The following is an 18,584-nucleotide window of genomic DNA, read 5'->3' on the forward strand; positions in this document are numbered from 1 at the left end:
TCTAATTAAATGTTTCACTTATTAGAAAAATAGAAAATATAAATATTTGTGAATAAAAAGAAATTATCTTAAAAAAAATAAAATTTAAATGAAAAAAATAAAAGAATTACAAAATATTGCAGAAATTACGTAAAATAGTGAATAAACTTATTCGGCACAAGCTTGCTAAATGTAAAACAGATTGTACCGTCAGAAAACTCGCCTTGTCACAGAAATATACTGTTCATCGGGTTTAAAGGTTATTCAGACTAACGTGAGAAGTTCAGTGAGTAACTTGTATTTTCCTTTGAATGTATAAACTAGCCAAAAAAATTGAACACTTGACAATTAGATGCAAATTTAACAGATGGATTGAAGGAACCCTACTGCAACGTACCACTTTGTGTAAGCATTTTCGTGGATTTCCTTAAAGTATGTAAATATGAGCCGATTTTCCTTAAAAAATTCTCCATGAAATCATGCCTAGCCAACCCTCATATGTTTTGCCATATTCAACACAAAATCATACTTAAGATGATTAATTAATTAATTTTATGTTAGATGATACGAAGCTTTTCAAAAACTAGGATGCTTTCCGCAAACAATTAGTATTAATAAGCGCTGTTCAACTGGAATTGGGTTGGATTATTTGTTTATAGCAGTGCTTTTCAGCCGACTTACATGTACCTGTATGTATTGCTCAGAGGGGGTGGAAGGAAATTCCTGAACGAAAACAATGTAATAATGAAATGTTAATAAACAAATAAATATAACTTTCGTATCTTATGTAATTTGTCTCCATTCTGATACCATGTGCATCATTTATTTCTGATATACTGATACTGAATGAGACCTAAAAACACTTCTTTTTTTAAATATATCTCCCCTTATGATCCCTGACACGGCCGTTTACTTTCCCCTTCCGTAATTAACGTCAGTCTCCTGCTCTTGACCGCATTTGCCAAGCCACCTTAAAAACCATGCCATTCAAACACACGTGCACGAGGCAAAGTTTCCCGTTTCGGTTAATCGTCGGATTATGGTAACTTGGCGATTTTTGGAGAAAATTTGGCGACCTATCCTGCTACAGCAATATGCTAGTTTTTTTTTTTTTGTTTTTTTTTTTTTTTTTTTTATACTCAACTTTTTCTTTCCAACAATCTGCTAGCCGAATTACACTTATGCTAGAAATTTTATGGAACAAAAGTGCTTAATCATGACGAAGATTAGGAGCGAAATTGGGAGAAAGTGCAGAATCGCCCACTGCTTGCTGCGTTTTTACGAATTGCACATACACGGTATCATCCATTTACACGTCGACCTATTTTCACTTAATAAACATCCCAGATTTGCACAAAAATGGCATTGCGCACACTCTTGACTTTATCCATGTACACTGCTAAAGTCCTAGCTAGTAACCTTTATCGCCTTACCAAAATGTCGCCAAACTACCTGTTACCATATTCCAAAGATTAGCCAAAGTTTCATCTCCATAAGCCTCGGTTAACATTTGAAATGTTTTCTCCGTAGCTGATTCCTTAAGTTTCGCAAGAAACTTGATGTTGATTCGCTGTTCGGTTTTTACATTACACATTTCTCCGGCAGAATCCAGTCGCACGTGTTTACTCAATGACGCAGTACTCCCAACTGGCGTGATGGGTTAAATCGAAACTGGACGCATGGATAGAGGAGTTGTGCGGCATGATGTCATCACAACAGTTGTTGCCAACTACACTCTTTTTTCGAGCTACACACTTAGTTTTTGTGTCACACCTCGTATATTATTTATTACTATACTATATACAACTACTATTTAATTCTATATACTATTTATTGCTATAGTATACTATATACGACTACTATTTATTACTATAATACTATTTGCTATACTATACTATATACAACTGCTATATATATTGCTCTACTATATATAACTTCTATTTATTACTATATACTATTTATTGCTATACTATTTACTACTGTATACTATTTATTGCTATACTATTTACTACTGCATATTATTTATTGCTATATTATTTACTACTACATATTATTTAATACTGTATACTATTTATTATTATTACTATATATCAGCGATTTTCAACCAGTAGTACGCGTACCACTGGTGGTACTCAAGAGAAAAGTAGGTGGTACTCAAAGAAACAAAGTATTTTTAACAATTAAATTCAAAAATCTCCTGACGAAAAAGAACAATTGATGGAAATTTCCTGTGATCGAACTCTAACTGAAGAGTTCACAAATAACACGCTTGCTAACTTTTGGCTGAACCAGAAACAAAAACAAAAAAAAAAAAGTGTAAGAATATTTCAAATAAATTATCAAATTTTTATTGGGTTTCTGCACAATTTATTTGTGTGAATAAGGATTTTCTTCCATGTTATGTTTGAATACAAAACAAAATTAAATGTGCATCCTAATTTACAGTAAAAGCTAAGTGAAATTAAGACCAGTCATAAAGAAATTGATCTCTCTTTAACAGGCCTAAATTTCACACTTAATTTTAAAATTAAAGATTACACTTAATTTTAAACTTAAATTTTGATAAAATAAATGGCAACCAAATTTTAATTTAATATTATTTTAATGTGTGCATATTTAATTTAAATAGCGAATTTCTACTAAGAAAAGTAAATCCCAGAGAAAAGAAAAGAAAACCGCAGGAAGTCCTAAGAAAATGGCCGATAATACTAAGAAATTCAAACCCTTCCCTTCAAATTTTGAAGCAGTAGTTAACAAACACAGAAAAGTTTTTCCTAATTTAACAGAAGCTATCTCGCAAGAATATTTTAATACTCAGCTTCCGACTAACCCAAAAGATCTCTCACTCAAATTAGAAAACGAAATCGCCGATAAATTAAACTGTATTGAGTCTATGAAGATATTAACCTCCCCACCAGCGATAGAAATCCGTTCAAAGTTACAAGAAGAAATTCAACAAAATCAGTTCATTTTAGTAAGCATTCAGAACACCCCGAAGCTCCCAAATTCTAAAACAGATGATAAAACAATAAATCAGAAGGATTGGCAAACTCCAAAGAAAACCGCGAAAAATTCTAAGTTTATCCCACCAGCAGCTATTCCGCAAAATAACAGATTTGAAACTCTTAACGAAAATAACAAAGATATGGAAGTTACAGATGAAACGCAAATGACTACAACACAGACTAAAGCAGAAAATAAAACGAAAATTTCCCCATTAATCATTCCAGAAAACGATGTTGATTGGCCTGAAATTGACAAAATGCTCAGAGATATATGTAAAACGAATTTGAAGTTACAATCGAAGCCAGACAGATTTTCCTTTACACTACCCCCGAAGCCGATTATAAAGCTACAGTTGATAAATTCAAGAAAGCACAAATTAGTTTTCATACGTACCAAATTTCCTCAGCCTATTCAATTAAAGTTATACTTAAGAATATCCCAAGATCCTACACAGAGCAAGCAATTCACGCAGACTTAGAACGCAGAAGCTTCCCTATAATTAAAGTAAAGCAATTCACAAAGAAAGCAGAAGACCAAATTATCCATTTACCTATATTTTTCCTTGAACTAAAAAGAAATTCTGCAGGAGAGAAAATTCATCAATTAAACAATATGTTCGGATTCAATATCACAAAATAAAAATATCAGCCCAGAAAACGCTCAATTCAATGTTTCAATTGCCAGGAGTTCGGGCACTCCCAAAATAACTGCTTTAAAAAGGTCAGGTGCTGTAAGTGCGGACAAAATCACAGATCAATACCTGTAAATTAAAACCAGATGAAAAACCAATTTGCATTTACTGTAACGAAAATCACGTTTCTTCTTATCGTGGTTGTAAGGTATACAGAAAAAGATTCAATCATTTAGAGAAGATAGAAAAACCACAAGAAATTCCCACTAAAGATGACTTCCCCGAATTTATTCAAGCTTCAGGCCAAACTAATCAAGAAATGCCTAAAAACTTTTACAGTGACAAAGTTAAGCAGAAAAACCCGCAGGAAAATTTAGCAGAAATCATTAACATTTTCAAAGATCAGAAAACCCTTTTTCTCATGAAATCAATAACCACAATAGTTCAGAGAATTAAATCAGCTAAATCAAATATGCAGAAACTTTGCCTAGCTTTTCAAGCCATTGAGATGATTCTGAACTTTGCAGATAAAGATTAATTCGCAGCTTCTCTCAAGACAAGCATAGCCGAGCGGCAGAAATTCTGAAGTTGCAGATCCTCACATCGTGGAGCCACGTTTACTTCTCTTCTAGAGACTCTGCACTAGGTGCAAAAAGTACGTTTCATCTTACTGGATTCAACTCATCATTAAAGACACCCTACTTATAATATATTGGTAAAGTCCGCACTAGGCCGATTGCCTCTTAATTGTGTTATGACATAGACATAGACATATTCAAATAGCGAATAACACGTCGCATTATAATGTGATATTTCGGCATAACACATAATGAATGAATGAATGAATAGCAAATAGGTTGAATCAATCAAGTTGGCCTTGGTTGAATAAAGCGAAGGCTGCCCCTTTTTAGCTCGAAAGAGTCATCTGTCAATTAAAAACAAAATCTTTCTTTATACCTTCCAAGTTCCTCTTTAAGCCGCGATTAGCACGCAGTAATTACGTGCTGTATTATCTATACCTCTGTTATACTCGTATTTATATATGCTTGTATTATCTGGGGTATGGCTGCCAAAACTCATGTGAAAAAACTTCAATCCTTTCAGAGTAAAACACTACGTATGGCCCTGAACGCAGTCTGGTACGTCCGTACAGATGTGATTCATTCGGACTAAACATTAAACCTGTGGATTATGTTATAACTGAGCATTGCAACAGCTACCAGAGTTATTCGCATCTACCCACCACCTAAAAATCGTAGACACGCCCCTCTAACACCAGTTCAGACACCGCCCCGTGAGCGAAGGACGTCCCCTCAGCCAGCTGCTTATTTTACTAAACATCATCCTTCTCTGCAACCTGCGAAGTGGTCATTATGCATATCATTCTGTCCCTTGTAAAATCACATCTCTCGCAGAATTTAATTCTGCCTTGAATATTTCCTCGCGTTGACATTATTATTTGCACTAACACTGTATGCCACATGCCAATGAGCCTATTAATCGTAAAATCTTTCCTCTCCGCTTTATGCTTTTGTGTTGTATCGTGTTTATAAAAAAAAAATTTTTAAGTACCAAAAATTATAAAAAATCAAAATTTCAAAAAAATTATTAAAAATCTAAAAACTTACAACAAAATTATGTATTCTTAAGTTTTATAAATTCTCGCTATCCCTAAACTTTCTCCAGCCATGTAGCTTCATCTATTGAGCATCACGTTTACTACTTATGCAATTTTCCTATTTCTGCTCGCTTTTATGTAATTCTGATGAGGAGGTACATGATTTTGAACCATAGGCACTCCGCAATTTTTAATCATTGGCATTTAGCGAATTGGTTGTGCAAATGTCAAAATTTATATTTTTTTACGGTGAATTACGGTAGTCTGAAATATTCGGCCTTTACTCGAAAAATTAGTATCCCTACTGCTAATTTAAACTGTTCCTACTACTACTAATTTAAATTAAGTATGGTTTTGAAACAGGTTCAGAATGAAATGGATCATAATTATACTGGTAGGAGTGGCTCAAATGAGGAATAAGTGAACAGTAATATATTTCTGGTGAATTTCAAAAGTTCTCGTTTGAGAAATGTTAAAGTCATATAAATTAACAGTTTTCACAAACAGTTCACACTGTACAAAGTACTGGAATGAACACACTTTTTAAGAAAAAAGTTTCCGCGGTGAATTACGGTAGTCTGAAGTATTCGGCTTATCGGCCTTTACTCGAAAATTTAGTATCCCTGCTGGGCTGTCTTAGTGAAAATCTTAAACAGTACAATTTGTACGTCTTCCTTGACGAAGCAATAGATGATGGCGAAACTTAGCGAGATTAAATACAACACCTAGTGCATTCTGATTGATTGAACATGCAGAGTATAGTCAAGTGAAGAATAATGACTTCCAATATCATTAAAAATTGTCCGAGTAATAAAGTTTTTGTATTTTTCGTAAGATAAATGCTCAAAGGTCATGGAAAAATACCAAAATTTAAAAAAAGATGAAGTAGAATTAATGGGGGAAAAAAATTGTGGGTGGGACTTAGCCTTGATGATGGGCGGGACTATGATGTCCAATAGTCATCTGACGAAAACACATTCTGAGTAACTTAAGCAAAGATTATTTACAATACGATATGATTTCAATAAAACTTGAACTTCTGGGATGAATATTAGCAATTGGAGCTAAAAAGATTTAGCAAAGATTCTTTACAACACGTTACGAGTTCTAATTAAACTTGATCTTCTGGGATAGATAACAGGATAAATAACGAAATTTCTTGAGTAAATGTATACAAATGCGTACATAGATGCTTGACTACTTCCAATTATAATTATAGAAAATTGTCCTAGGACGTTTGAATAGCTAGTTAATGCGGTGACGAACCATTGAGAGTCTGACATAATTCGTAAGTGAATAGTTTGTTGGCTTTGTAATTTGGATTTGTGGGTTTTGGCGGTAGCAGCCCAAGCTGGAACTGCATAGGATCCCGTCATCAGAATTCTGCGCGAACTGGGTAATAAAAATGGAAATTGTATAATATATTTTTTTAATAATTCCATTGAGAAATTGAAAAATAATCATTATAAAATGTAGTGGTGGTACTAAAATTTTCAGTTTTTGTTTAGATGGTACGCGTTAGTCAAAAAGGCCGGAAGATAAAGAGTTACAACCGCTGGCAGCCCACCTAGCTAGAGATCTGAATTTTTCTACATAAAGTAGAATATTCCCGTATATAGTTGTATATATTGTATATAGTATTTATGAATACTTTTCTCATTATTTCATCGAAACTTCTATATGATATCTGATTTTACAAACTGCATTTTTGGTACTGTAACTTTATATTTGCAAATGTATGCTTTTGAGAGTTTGTATTCTTACAAACTCGTTCTGTCATGTAGTATGCTCTCACAGTATCTTATCATAAAAACTCATGATTGATTTACCTTGCACTGCTCCGTCTGAGGCGCGTCTTCTTGTCTGGCCTAATTCCTAGGTTTGCGGCATCTTGCTCGCCCCCCTTCTGCCTCACCTCATTCTCTCACTCCTACCACGTCAGACTTACTACTGCTACTACTGCTACTACTGTCATGTGCCTACTGGTTCTCTTCATGTGCTGGAAACAGCGCGCTACTCCAACCATACTTGTTCGGATTCGGATAGTCAAAAGGTTGAAAACCGCTGCTATATACTATTTATTACTATATACTATACTTGCTATAGTATATAAAACTACTATTTATTACTAATATACAACTATAAAATTGTGGAAATATAGGTATTTTAAGCAGTCGTACTTTCTCTTGCACTTTAAAGATTCAACGTGTGAAGTTAAGCTTCAAAATCAGAAGAAAGAGATCGAATTTCATTTCAGATTTGAATAATAGTATTTACATTCGCTTCCTCATAAAGTAATTATTATCATATTGATAGTATTGCTTATTCTAACGGCTAACGCTGTATACGACTAAAAAGTAATTATATGGTAAGTGCTACTTAAATTAAATAATTGTACGTTAGAAACACCATTAATTCATATCAGCAACATTTTAATAAATGTCACTTGCTTTGCGTACGATTTATGTTAATTAGAAACATCACTATTTCACATCAGCATTATTTTAATATAAATGTCACTTGCTTTACGTACGGTTTATGTTAGTTAGAAACACCATTATTTCACAACAGCAACATTTTAATAAATGTCACTTGCTTTACGTACGGTTTATGTTAATTAACCGATTTTCTTCTGATATAGATCAGTCCTATTAATTAACCCACTTTCTTATGGTTTAGATCAGGGTTTCTTAAACTGTGGGTCGCGGGACCTACAGCAGGAGGTCGCCAAAATTTTAGCAGTTTTGATATTTCTTTAACTTATTATAATAATTTTACAATTACCAAATATTTTTACACAGTGTATCTGAAAATAGATAAAGATAGCAAAATACAGACAAAGAAAAAAACAGAAACGTTTCGACGCATTCTTTTATAATATAAACGTTCATTTTCCTTGCTTTGCACGTGACGCTGTCATATTGCCTGTTACTTATTTAAAATTTTCACATTGTTCTGTGTCTTAAAATTAGAAATTAAAGTTAATGACCTAAAACTGCAATAGTACGTTACAGTACAAGTGAAAAAAAATTGACAATTTTACTCCTCACGCGTGTGTCGGATTTGCGCAATACTTACGGGGTCCCACAAAATTTTTGTAAATATTATGGGGTCCTGAGGGTCGCGAAAAAATCTCAGTCATAAAATGGGGTCTTGACTAAAAAAAGTTAAAGAAACCCTGATTTAGATCAGTCCTGTCGTTTCTTCTTTCAATGACCCTCACCAGAATGCAAATGAGGTAAGAATATTTAAGGCGAAGTTTTTAAATGTTCCAAATATAGAGCTTTTGGCAACGATGTTCGCATTTTGTACTTTTCCTTCCAGTTATATTAAATTAGTATTCCGGCATTAGCAATTTCTCTAGCCAATGTTAAATTGTGCAATTAAAGTTTGAGATAAAGCTTATTGGCCTGTTATTGCAATGTCCAGCTACGAATCCACTTTAATTTATAAATTCAATTTTCTGTTGTTTAATACCCGCACTTGTCGGAGTTTGATTTGTATGCACAGACTGCGCCATTGTTAAGTTCTTGTTTTAAATAAAAAAAAAGTTGTATTAAAGGTTTGTTTTGCCGTTCATTAATTTCATCACTCTGTAAGTGTGATAACTCACTTGTTGATCTGTCGTGTTGTAACAACAACACGACAGATCTGTGACTTATCTCATTTGTCTGACAGTAGAGCATTAGAGCAAGCCCACGAAATTCATCGCAGTAAGATCTTAGAGATTTTGTGTTCGATCGACAAAAGAAAGTACCCTACAAATGGCTCTTCGAAAAGATTAATGGCGTCGCTAATTGAAAAGGAATAATACTTCACGTATTTAAAGAAGAAATATATTGTACTAAAATTTAAATTCGGAAAATTTCCTAATTAAAAACGGGAACGCATTATATCAATTAATTAATGGTGTGACTTATGCTATATCTGCACCATACATTGCATTTGTTAACAGATGATATGGGATTTTTTTTTCAAATGAAGTGGTATTCGTGAAAATAAAATAGCTCTTCAAGCATTTTGCAAGCATAGCAATATAAGCAGATACCGTATCTCAGTTAGCACCTACCAGCTATCGAGCGGTAAAATCTCTGAACACGGGTAGTTCCGCCCATGGGCTCAATTCAAAGCAAACGGGCTGGCTGCATGGGAGCCGCTTTGGACTAAAAAATGCGAATAATCTTAAAAATGACAATAATATAAAATAAATTTCAAATTCAGAGTGGAAATGAAATGGAAAAAATAGGTGATTGTATTATTTTAGTAAGCCAGAGGAAAATTTTTTTTTTTTTTTTTTTTACTTGTGTAGTTTGCCAACGTGAGTTTTATTTTTAACATTTCCCCGCTCTAAATAAATAGATAAATAAATAAAATCTGAGGCTTTCAGATTTTATATTATGCCCTAAAGGGGTTTTTTAACGTTTCGTGCGTTACCTTTATTTATTAAATATCATTTTCCTTGCAAATTCAACAGCAATATCTCAAAATAATATTAAAAGGGCACATTTTCAGAATTTTTGATACACAGTGTCGTGCGCTGGAGATAAAAATGGCAAAGTTGCCATTGAATTTTAATCCCAGAGTATATTGAGAAAATGGGCCTCTAGGTAGAAGACTTTTAATGTCGTATTTTATTTACTAAATATCATTTACAATTTCCTTATAAATACTACGTGTATCTTTTAAATAATTTGTTCTTAATTTTTTTTTTCATTAAACATAGATTTGTATACCATAGCAAGGTATGAAAACGTAAGATTTGTTAATTCAAGTAACATATTTTAGAAACAAAAGGGCATTATATGTCATAAAACTATTTTTATATTATTTGTAGGATTTTATTTGATCTAATAATCCCATCAGACGTGAAGCAAATTATCGCTATGCCTGAAGCAACTACAAGTCGTGAGAAAGTTTTAAATAACCTTGTTATTTAAACAGAATTCAGAATATAAACGCCCACTCCTGTGCTAACAATATCAGCAACAGCTCAAGGTGATGCAACTGAAAGAACAACGAAATCTAAGTTAAACTTGGAATAATCAAAGACTATATAATTAAATGTTAGTCAAAGTTGGCTCCAATATCAGCATAATTCTATCGGATAGAATAATTCTCCGATAATTCTATCGGAGAGTCAAAATCAAAGTGTCAGCAGCGACAGAACGCAAAGCCGAATAATTACAACTACCACAGCTGGCAGGAAACTAACGTACAACATGCACGTGAAGCCAGAGCACAGGCCCCTCCCATAACCTAAATTTAAATATTGGCTATCTTATTTGTATTCTAGTGAGGAACAGAAAAAGGAGATGTTATAGTAAAGTTAGAAATAGTTAAATTAGTAATAGTTATAAAAAACTTGTAAGTTTAAATAATACCTTGACATATTTTATTAAACTTGATAACATTAGATTGAGCTGTCTGTTAAAAATGATTTTCTTTCGATTTTGTAAAAAATAACATTTATAATTTAAGTGCCGTTTGGAACTAATTAAAGACGAATTAAAAACATAATTTCAATTTCTTAAATTTACGATAAATTTAGAGTTTACTATATTCAAATTACAGCATTTCAGTTAAAAATTTCTGTCCTTTTTTTTAAAGGTCTGACAGTAGAAGACATTAACAACAAACTGGGACCCAAAATATATGTTCAATATTTCTTGTCCATCGGTGATGATTTGAACATAGTGCATACGATATCTCTCGTAGCAGCAGAGAATGTAACAGTTTTGGAAATAATGAAACTTGCAGAAGCTGCTGATTCCAAATATAAGTAAGATGTTCTTAAAAACTAGTTTGTGTTCATTAATGACAGATGGCCTAAAGAAAAGCTTGAAAAGCATTGCAAATAATCCATAATAATTTGTTCTCTATGATGGAACCTTAGTTTCCCATAATGAGCAAGATATTTGTCCGTAATGACCATACCCATGGCCCATGGTCATTATGAAATAATCCATACAAATTGTGAACTAGGATGGAACCTTAGTTTTCTACAATAGCCGCTCATAATGAGCAAGATATTTATCCGTAATGACCATGCCCATGGTCCATAGTCATTATGAGCATGGGAATATTGGTCAAAATCCTTGTCTATAAGCTTGAGAGAACATTTCGTTTTGTAAAATATAGCGTAATGGACGTTACGATTTCGTCACTGCTAAGTCGTGATCATGCGTCGAAATCTTGTCCATAAGCATGATTCAAGATTTTGATATTCGTCTTTTCAAATGAGAATTGCATTTTAGGCTAGACTTCTCGCTACCTCAATTTCACCAGGTAGTTTATTCCACGATACAAAAATTAGCAATTCCATTAAAGCGTCGGAATAGGGCACGCCCGTCTGTAAACATTGTTACCTACCACGTTTCGCCACTAAGATACGATTTCGAAAGTTAATATTGAGAGAGCTGAACGATTGTATAATTTTTATGTAGGGTAAAACATGAATTTGTGTATATATATATGATTTGTGTATATATATACAATGTTAGTGTTCATGTCTTAGGTTCCACCTACTAACACACTTCGATCTACGTTCTTCTATTCTTCGTAACCTCTGTAATACACTTCATTCAGTTATTTTTAAATTAAATATAGAAAATTTCGGTAAAAGTTTACAATTTAGTGCCTTTGTTTTTGGCGATTTGATCAAGAAGGCACCATATGAAGATGGCCGCTACACAAAACCAAAACAAGAAGTCAAAGAATTGCACAAACTCGGTTTCCATCGGTCTATTTTCACTTAAAAAAAAATAGAGAATTGCACAAACTTGGCATTGCGCACTGCCTTAACTTTATCCATGTACACTTCGACGTATTTTCACTTGAAGAAAATGAGGAAGCTAAAACCAAGTTAAAACTATCATGGTAACCAGAAAAGGAGTTTCATCACCAAAACTGAACAAAATCGTCGCCAATTGAAGGGGCACAATTCTACGCTACAGCCAAAACATCCGTTATATTTAAATTAAGTATGTACGCAAATCGTATCATCTTAGTGAAATTAGAATTCTTCGAATAAAATACATGAACATCATTCTGATTGACCACTCTTCTGGCTTGAAATATGTTTGAATGACCACTCTTCTCGCTGTAACATCATTTTGATTGACTACTCTTCTCGCTTAAAATGTTGCTTAGAAAAGTTAAAGTTTGTATAATGTTGCATAATGTTAACTTAGAAGAAAAATATTACTTAAAAGGTTTTTTTTTTTATTCAGGAGTGAATTAATTTTCGCAAACACTAAGTTTTCACACTTCGTATTTCGAAAAAGGTATTGACATCCAACTCCGGCTGGACATTTCAAAACTCCACCCACTAAACAACTTGGATTGGGGTGTGAGCACAATGGACCTTATAAGAGATAGACTAACCCAGTGGGCGGGGCGCGCGTCACCGACATATCGGCAAGAAAGAGTAGGGACGATCTGGTTTACTTTAACACTGAAACCTATGGCGTTTGTATCACATAACTCTTTTTAATTATTAAATGTGATATGTTGTATAGTGATGAGATTATGACAGCCATAGTTTTTTCCATATAGGATTTAATATATCTCATTAAAGCACTTTTTACTGCATTTCGCGCAGCGCATTTCTTTCAAGCGTAATTCTTGTACAAACATCTTTACTTTGGTAAAACTGTAAAATCTCTAAGCACAAAATTTATGAGCTTAATTTTGCTTAAAAATAAAGTAAAATTAAGTATGATTGATAGTACGCGATGCTTTGAAATAAATAAGGTAAAATTAAACAAGATCTGATAATTTTTTTTAAATATAAGGAGCATTTTCAGGCAATGATTTTCCAATCTATAATAACATTACAAAACGAGCATATTTCTTTGATTATGTGATCATTAAATTATTAGCATTAAAGTGGATTAGTTATTTTAATAATTCATAAAATTCGGAGCATAACATTTTCTGAGCGTAATGAATGGAAAAAAAAAAAAAAAAAAAGATAAAATAAAATCTAGAAGCACTCATTTTTTTTAAAGTTTTGTGTGTTACCTATATTTATTGAATATCATGTTCTTCACCCGTAAACAACATGCATTTGAAAACAGCATATCCGTACAGTGCTGACTCTGAACTCGCTGAGTTTGTTAATCCAAAATTCGTTAAAATTTTACAAAATGTGAAATAGATTAAAACAAATTCGAAATTCGGTCGTCCAGATGTCTATGTTCGAGTGGAGGAATACATTATTGAAAATTCGATGGCTCTAGATACTGTCGTTTTTGTCACAGTACGAGAAACATACATGTATTCATGCATGGGCTAATAAATTAAATTAACAATAAATTTTAAAAAAATCTTATGCGGAAATAAAAATAAATTTAAAAAATAGTTATTATAAAATACAAGCAAAATTAATTATTATGGTTAAATACAATTTTAATATTAGAATTAAATGTATAAAAACTATTAAGGAGTCAAAAGTGTTTATCTCTATGATGTATTATGAAATATAATTGAAATAAAATTCCTTTATAGAAATTGTGTTATAATACTCATCTATAATTTAAAAAAAAAAAAGCAGCACAATTTAGAATTTTAAGCAAAACTTTAAAAAATTCGTTTTTAAATATTTTAATATTTTTTACTTATTTACACCAATAAAAAGCATAAAAATTGCAAGAGAAAATTGCTTGTTTGAAATTTTCTATTAGTTCAGATTTAAAATATGATTTTCTAAAAGAAGTAGTTACAAATTTCCTTACAGTATAGGAAAAGCTAAAAAAACATCCAACCCTGAAAGCATGCAGTAGCTTTATAATTATTTGGAACGTTAATTATGCTTGAAAATTATGCTAAATTTTTAAAAATCAATCTCAATTTCAAAAATAAAAATATATAGAAATTCTAATTTGTGAAATGAGGCGCTACAACCAGCTTTTTCACGACAATTATACACCCTGCAATAGCCAACCAATTTTAAATTTCTGCAAGTCGTCCCTACTCCTCCGGATGTGATGAAGGTGACAGCCGGCAACGCCTCAAACGAGGGAGAAAACCCGTTTGGGTTAGTCTATTTATTATAAGGTCCATGGTGAGCACGCATAATGAGTATTTACCGAAATTCAATGGTGCTAAAAATAGATTACAGTTGTTAATTAATGTAAAACTGTATATTACGTTTCACAAGTCGTTAGATGTATTTTTCAATATAATGAGTTATATATATATTTTTTACTTTTCTCAGTATGTTTTAAGAATTTTTAAATATTCATGCAATTTAAGCATTTGTAACAGACAAATTCAAAATTGGTAGTACAAGCTTGATTTTGAGCCAATCGCTCTGTTGAAGAATCTTTCATTGATGCGATTAATAAATTCTTCAATTTGTTCTAAGTTTAAATCCAAGTGCAGACTACGATTTCTGACGAAGTAGGGAGCTCCGGGATTATTCTTAAGAACTTGTTTTGAAGGAGTTAAAATTTTTTTTGTAGTCCTTATCCGTTTGCCCAAACAGGGAAAGCCTATGTGAGAATCGGTCGAATGACCGTAATATAAAGTCCTTTTTTCAGATGTACAGATAGCTGTTCACATTTTAACAGCGGGAACAGTCTGAATATAATTCTGTAGTCCTTTCCACATACTTGGGTTATGTGATAGTTCGATGAGAAACTACTATCGAAGATAACTGCGAGGTAGCTTGTTTTGTTGACCCTTGGGAATGGAGAGCCAAAAAGTAGGACTTGAGTTTTAATTTGGTCGAGTCTACGATACTTCCTGATGATGGTCGAGTTTACGATGAATTTTAGATTTTGAGGGCTGAATGCTGGTTTCCCCGAAACCACACCATTTTTCTGTAGAACACAACCAAATTTTTATTCTGCACAGGGTACTAAATTAGCGCTGAATTGTACATGGTTGAGGTAAAGATATAAGTTTTTTTTTTTTTTTTTTTTTTTTTTTTTTTTTTTTTTTTTTCCTGGGAACGTTTCATTTCTGGGAAAGAAATTGTCATTTCTTTTACCAAATCTTCCATAGTTAACTCCATGTTGTCGATCTTTAGTTTCTTTGTTTTCCAGCAATTGTACCAGAGTTCTCTCTCACTCTCTCTGTCAAAATTTTTCAAATTATAAAAATCGCGAAAGCACTCCCCACCCCCTCCTATAACCACCGGATGTAATACCAAAAAAGGAAATGCTGGTAAATTATTGTTGGAAAGTCTTCCAGTGATAGTATTAAGAAATCCGGATAAGGGATAGTAAGAGGCCTTTTCCAGAATTCATCGGTTGTAGATGCTGGAGGATTTGAGCGATGTTTTTGCAGTTTTACAATTCTCGATGCTTGCAGTTCAGAGCCGATGCACTAAGCCATTGCACTTGCGAAATACAGAACTTCCTGCCATGAAACATTTGTTGCAATACGATGTTCTTTTACAAGCATCAAAATTCTGTTTATGTCGTCTACACATTGTATCATATTTAAATTTTTCAACTGTAAAATATTAGAAACAGGTTCTACCAGAGCCAAATATTTTGCAGCTAGTCCTACGCAGATAATAAATTCAGATAGCGCTTCATGAGTTCGGACCTCGGCCCAAAGTTCGGACCGGTTTTCTCCGACAAGCGCCATTTTTTGCCAGGCCATTAACGGTTCTCTTACTGAATCTAATCTAAATCACTAAGAATCAAGAAATTACCACTTTAATTTTTCAAAGTGAGTCCCAGTCGTCTACTTCCGAAGAAATAAAGTTAACAACATCACTGATCTTATCATCAACAACGCACGCGACTCAGAGGTCAAATACCTCGGAGTCATACTGGATGAAAAACTCACTTTTAAAAAGCACATCCTTTACGCTAAAGAAAGAGCTAACAAAGCCCTCATGAATATTTACCCACTCATGGCGAGGTCCTCCAAATTAAATCTGAACACCAAAAGACTCCTCTACCTCTAATGCATCAAATACATTCTTCTTTACGCCGCCCCTGCTTGGTCAGCTGCAGCAAAAACAAATACAGTCAAAAGTCGTTAATCCGGACTCGTCGGGACTTCGGCGATTCCGGATTATCGATTTTTCCGGATTATAGATCATCAGTTTAAATCTCGTAAGATGGCATGCAGAAATTCTAAAATTAAAAATATGAAACCGTAATTTATGAAATAAAGAACAATTATGATCTAAAGGGTATCAAAAGTTGCAAAAAGAAAAAGCTTAATATTTATTTGTTTACTTTATTAAACATTTTTTTCAATGTAAGTTGTTTAAGTTTTGCTTCGTTTCATGTGATAATACTTTCTCTTTAATTCTATTAAACAGACATAATTTCTTGTTCAGTTACAAAGTTCCGCTGTTCAAGTCCTATAATTGCTGTGTCGAGAACACCGACTAATTTGTCAATCGAAATTTTTTCGTTTTCAATAACCTCTGTTACTTTCTTCGCTATCGGAAGCGAATTATAATGACGAGGCATTTGATTTAAATCATATCAAAGACGGAGCATACAGAGATGAAATACTACATTTCGTAAGGAATTATAAGCCAAATAAAATAAAAACATCTGCGCTGAAAATAAGGATAGTGCTGACAGATCAACTTCCAATTCATTACGCGCCCGCCGCGGCGATCCCCCCACCGAGCAACGTGAAATTGATAAACAAATTTCGGATTTCAAAACATACTTTCGCTTTAGATTCTTTACATATTAACAAATATATATCGGAAATTCTATTTGATATAATCGAAAGTTTAAGCTTACTTTTATAAAATTGCTCTTGCAGTCTGCAAAAAATAATAAGCCGGATCCAATTCGAAAATTAAGGAACAATGCAATCATCAGCATTAACTGAAATAGATAATTAGATAATTTTAGCTTATACGTCCATTATACATAAAACGCGCACGCGAAAACCTATTCTGCACTTGCGCACACTCATATGCGCAGTCGTAAAAGGTCTTACGCGCACGCGTAAACGTCTATGCGCATGTGTCAACGCGGCGCATGCGCAGAAAGTTTTTAGTTTTGAGGTCCGGATTATAGATCATTCCGAATTATGGGTGTCCGAATTAACGACTTTTGACTGTAGAAAAGTTCTGCAAGTCTTCCAAAACAAAGCTCTTAGAATTATCACTAACGCTCCTCGGTTCGTCCGCAACTCTGTTCTACATAATGACCTTAAAATTAACACCATTGATGAAGATTGCATACGTACCAACCACAACTTCTTCTACTCCTGTGATAAACACAGTAATATCACTATCAAAGAGATTGGAAATTATGATTTACAATTATTCGAAATTACCGCAGACCGCGCACTATCCATCACAACCACAAATGGTAACCTGCATTTAAACTCTATTTCCTCAGAAGTTCAAAAAGATACCGCAGCCTAGTGGTGTTAACCCAGGCATCTGAAGCTACAAAGTTTACGGGTTCTGTACCCGAACGTCGATTCATTTTAAGTTCGCCCATCAGAATTTCTAAAAAAGTAAACAAGAAAACATTTCGTAAAATGCCTGTAAATATTTGTAAATATTCACTATTATTATCGTTTTTCGCACCTTTTATCCCTTATTTCACCAAAAATTGATTTTATCTTATTTAATCTAGTTCGTGCATCGCACAAAATGTTATGTATCTGTACAAAAGACTCTTATCGCACTTAAAAGACTTTTAACGACATAGACGTGGAAACAGGAGCTGCACTTTTCATTTCATTTTCGTCGTCGGAATCTGTATCAATGATATCTTTTTAGCTTTGGACAAACTCCAAAATGTCTTTGTCTGCCATTATTGGGGCTATACACATATTATCATCATCTACCGCAACGAATTCTTCCGATAATACAGTAGGAGAGTCCAATAATACAGAAACTTTCTCAAACAATTTCATCAAGTGTCGGCTTAGTTTCAATATCGTCCTTCTTTACTTCTTTTGGCGCGAATCAAACTCACTGATTTTTACACACACTACAATGTACTCGTCACCAAATTCCAAAGCCAATTGATGAGAGATGAGATGTTTTTGTGTGGCGTTTGTAGGGGTGGAGGGGGAAAGTACCTTAGAAAAACAAAATTGGCTCGTGTCACAAGGCGAGGGTATTTCAAAGCCAAGTTAGCCTTTTTTCTACGAAAACATGCGAAACCACCTCTCTTTCATTTTACACCTTTCTTAACCCTTTCGCAATCCTCTCCTGTCCGCGAAAATTTCTCCCCAGCGGCCCTTTGCTTTTCGCAGCGTGTAATGTTGTTTTCTCTATACATACATAACTTTCGCAGTGGATGAATGTAAATGAAAATTAAGTAAAATTATAAGGAAATAAAGCATAATGGAAAAGTAATAATATCTCTGCTTATTTCTAACAGCAGGACAATTTGATAA

The 18,584-nt window shown here is 33.4% G+C and overlaps 1 protein-coding gene across 2 annotated transcripts in view; it reads left to right on the forward strand.

Moving 5' to 3' along the window:
• The window catches only part of LOC146996599 (uncharacterized protein CG3556-like), a 133,515-nt gene that overhangs the window by 58,380 nt on the left and 56,551 nt on the right, over window positions 1–18,584 (forward strand). For both annotated transcript variants that reach the window (XR_015042297.1, XM_085821188.1), the window contains exon 8: window positions 10,842–11,013. Coding sequence is in view for 1 of the 2 variants with exons in the window: in XM_085821188.1 (XP_085677314.1) it covers window positions 10,842–11,013 (172 nt within the window). In the remaining variant the exon portion in view is untranslated. The remainder of the gene's footprint in view (window positions 1–10,841; window positions 11,014–18,584) is intronic.

This window comes from Stegodyphus dumicola, chromosome 7, assembly GCF_044657685.1.
Source record: "Stegodyphus dumicola isolate Sdum_Otavi_A_Nest chromosome 7, ASM4465768v1".
Taxonomy (NCBI): Eukaryota; Metazoa; Arthropoda; class Arachnida; order Araneae; family Eresidae; genus Stegodyphus; species Stegodyphus dumicola.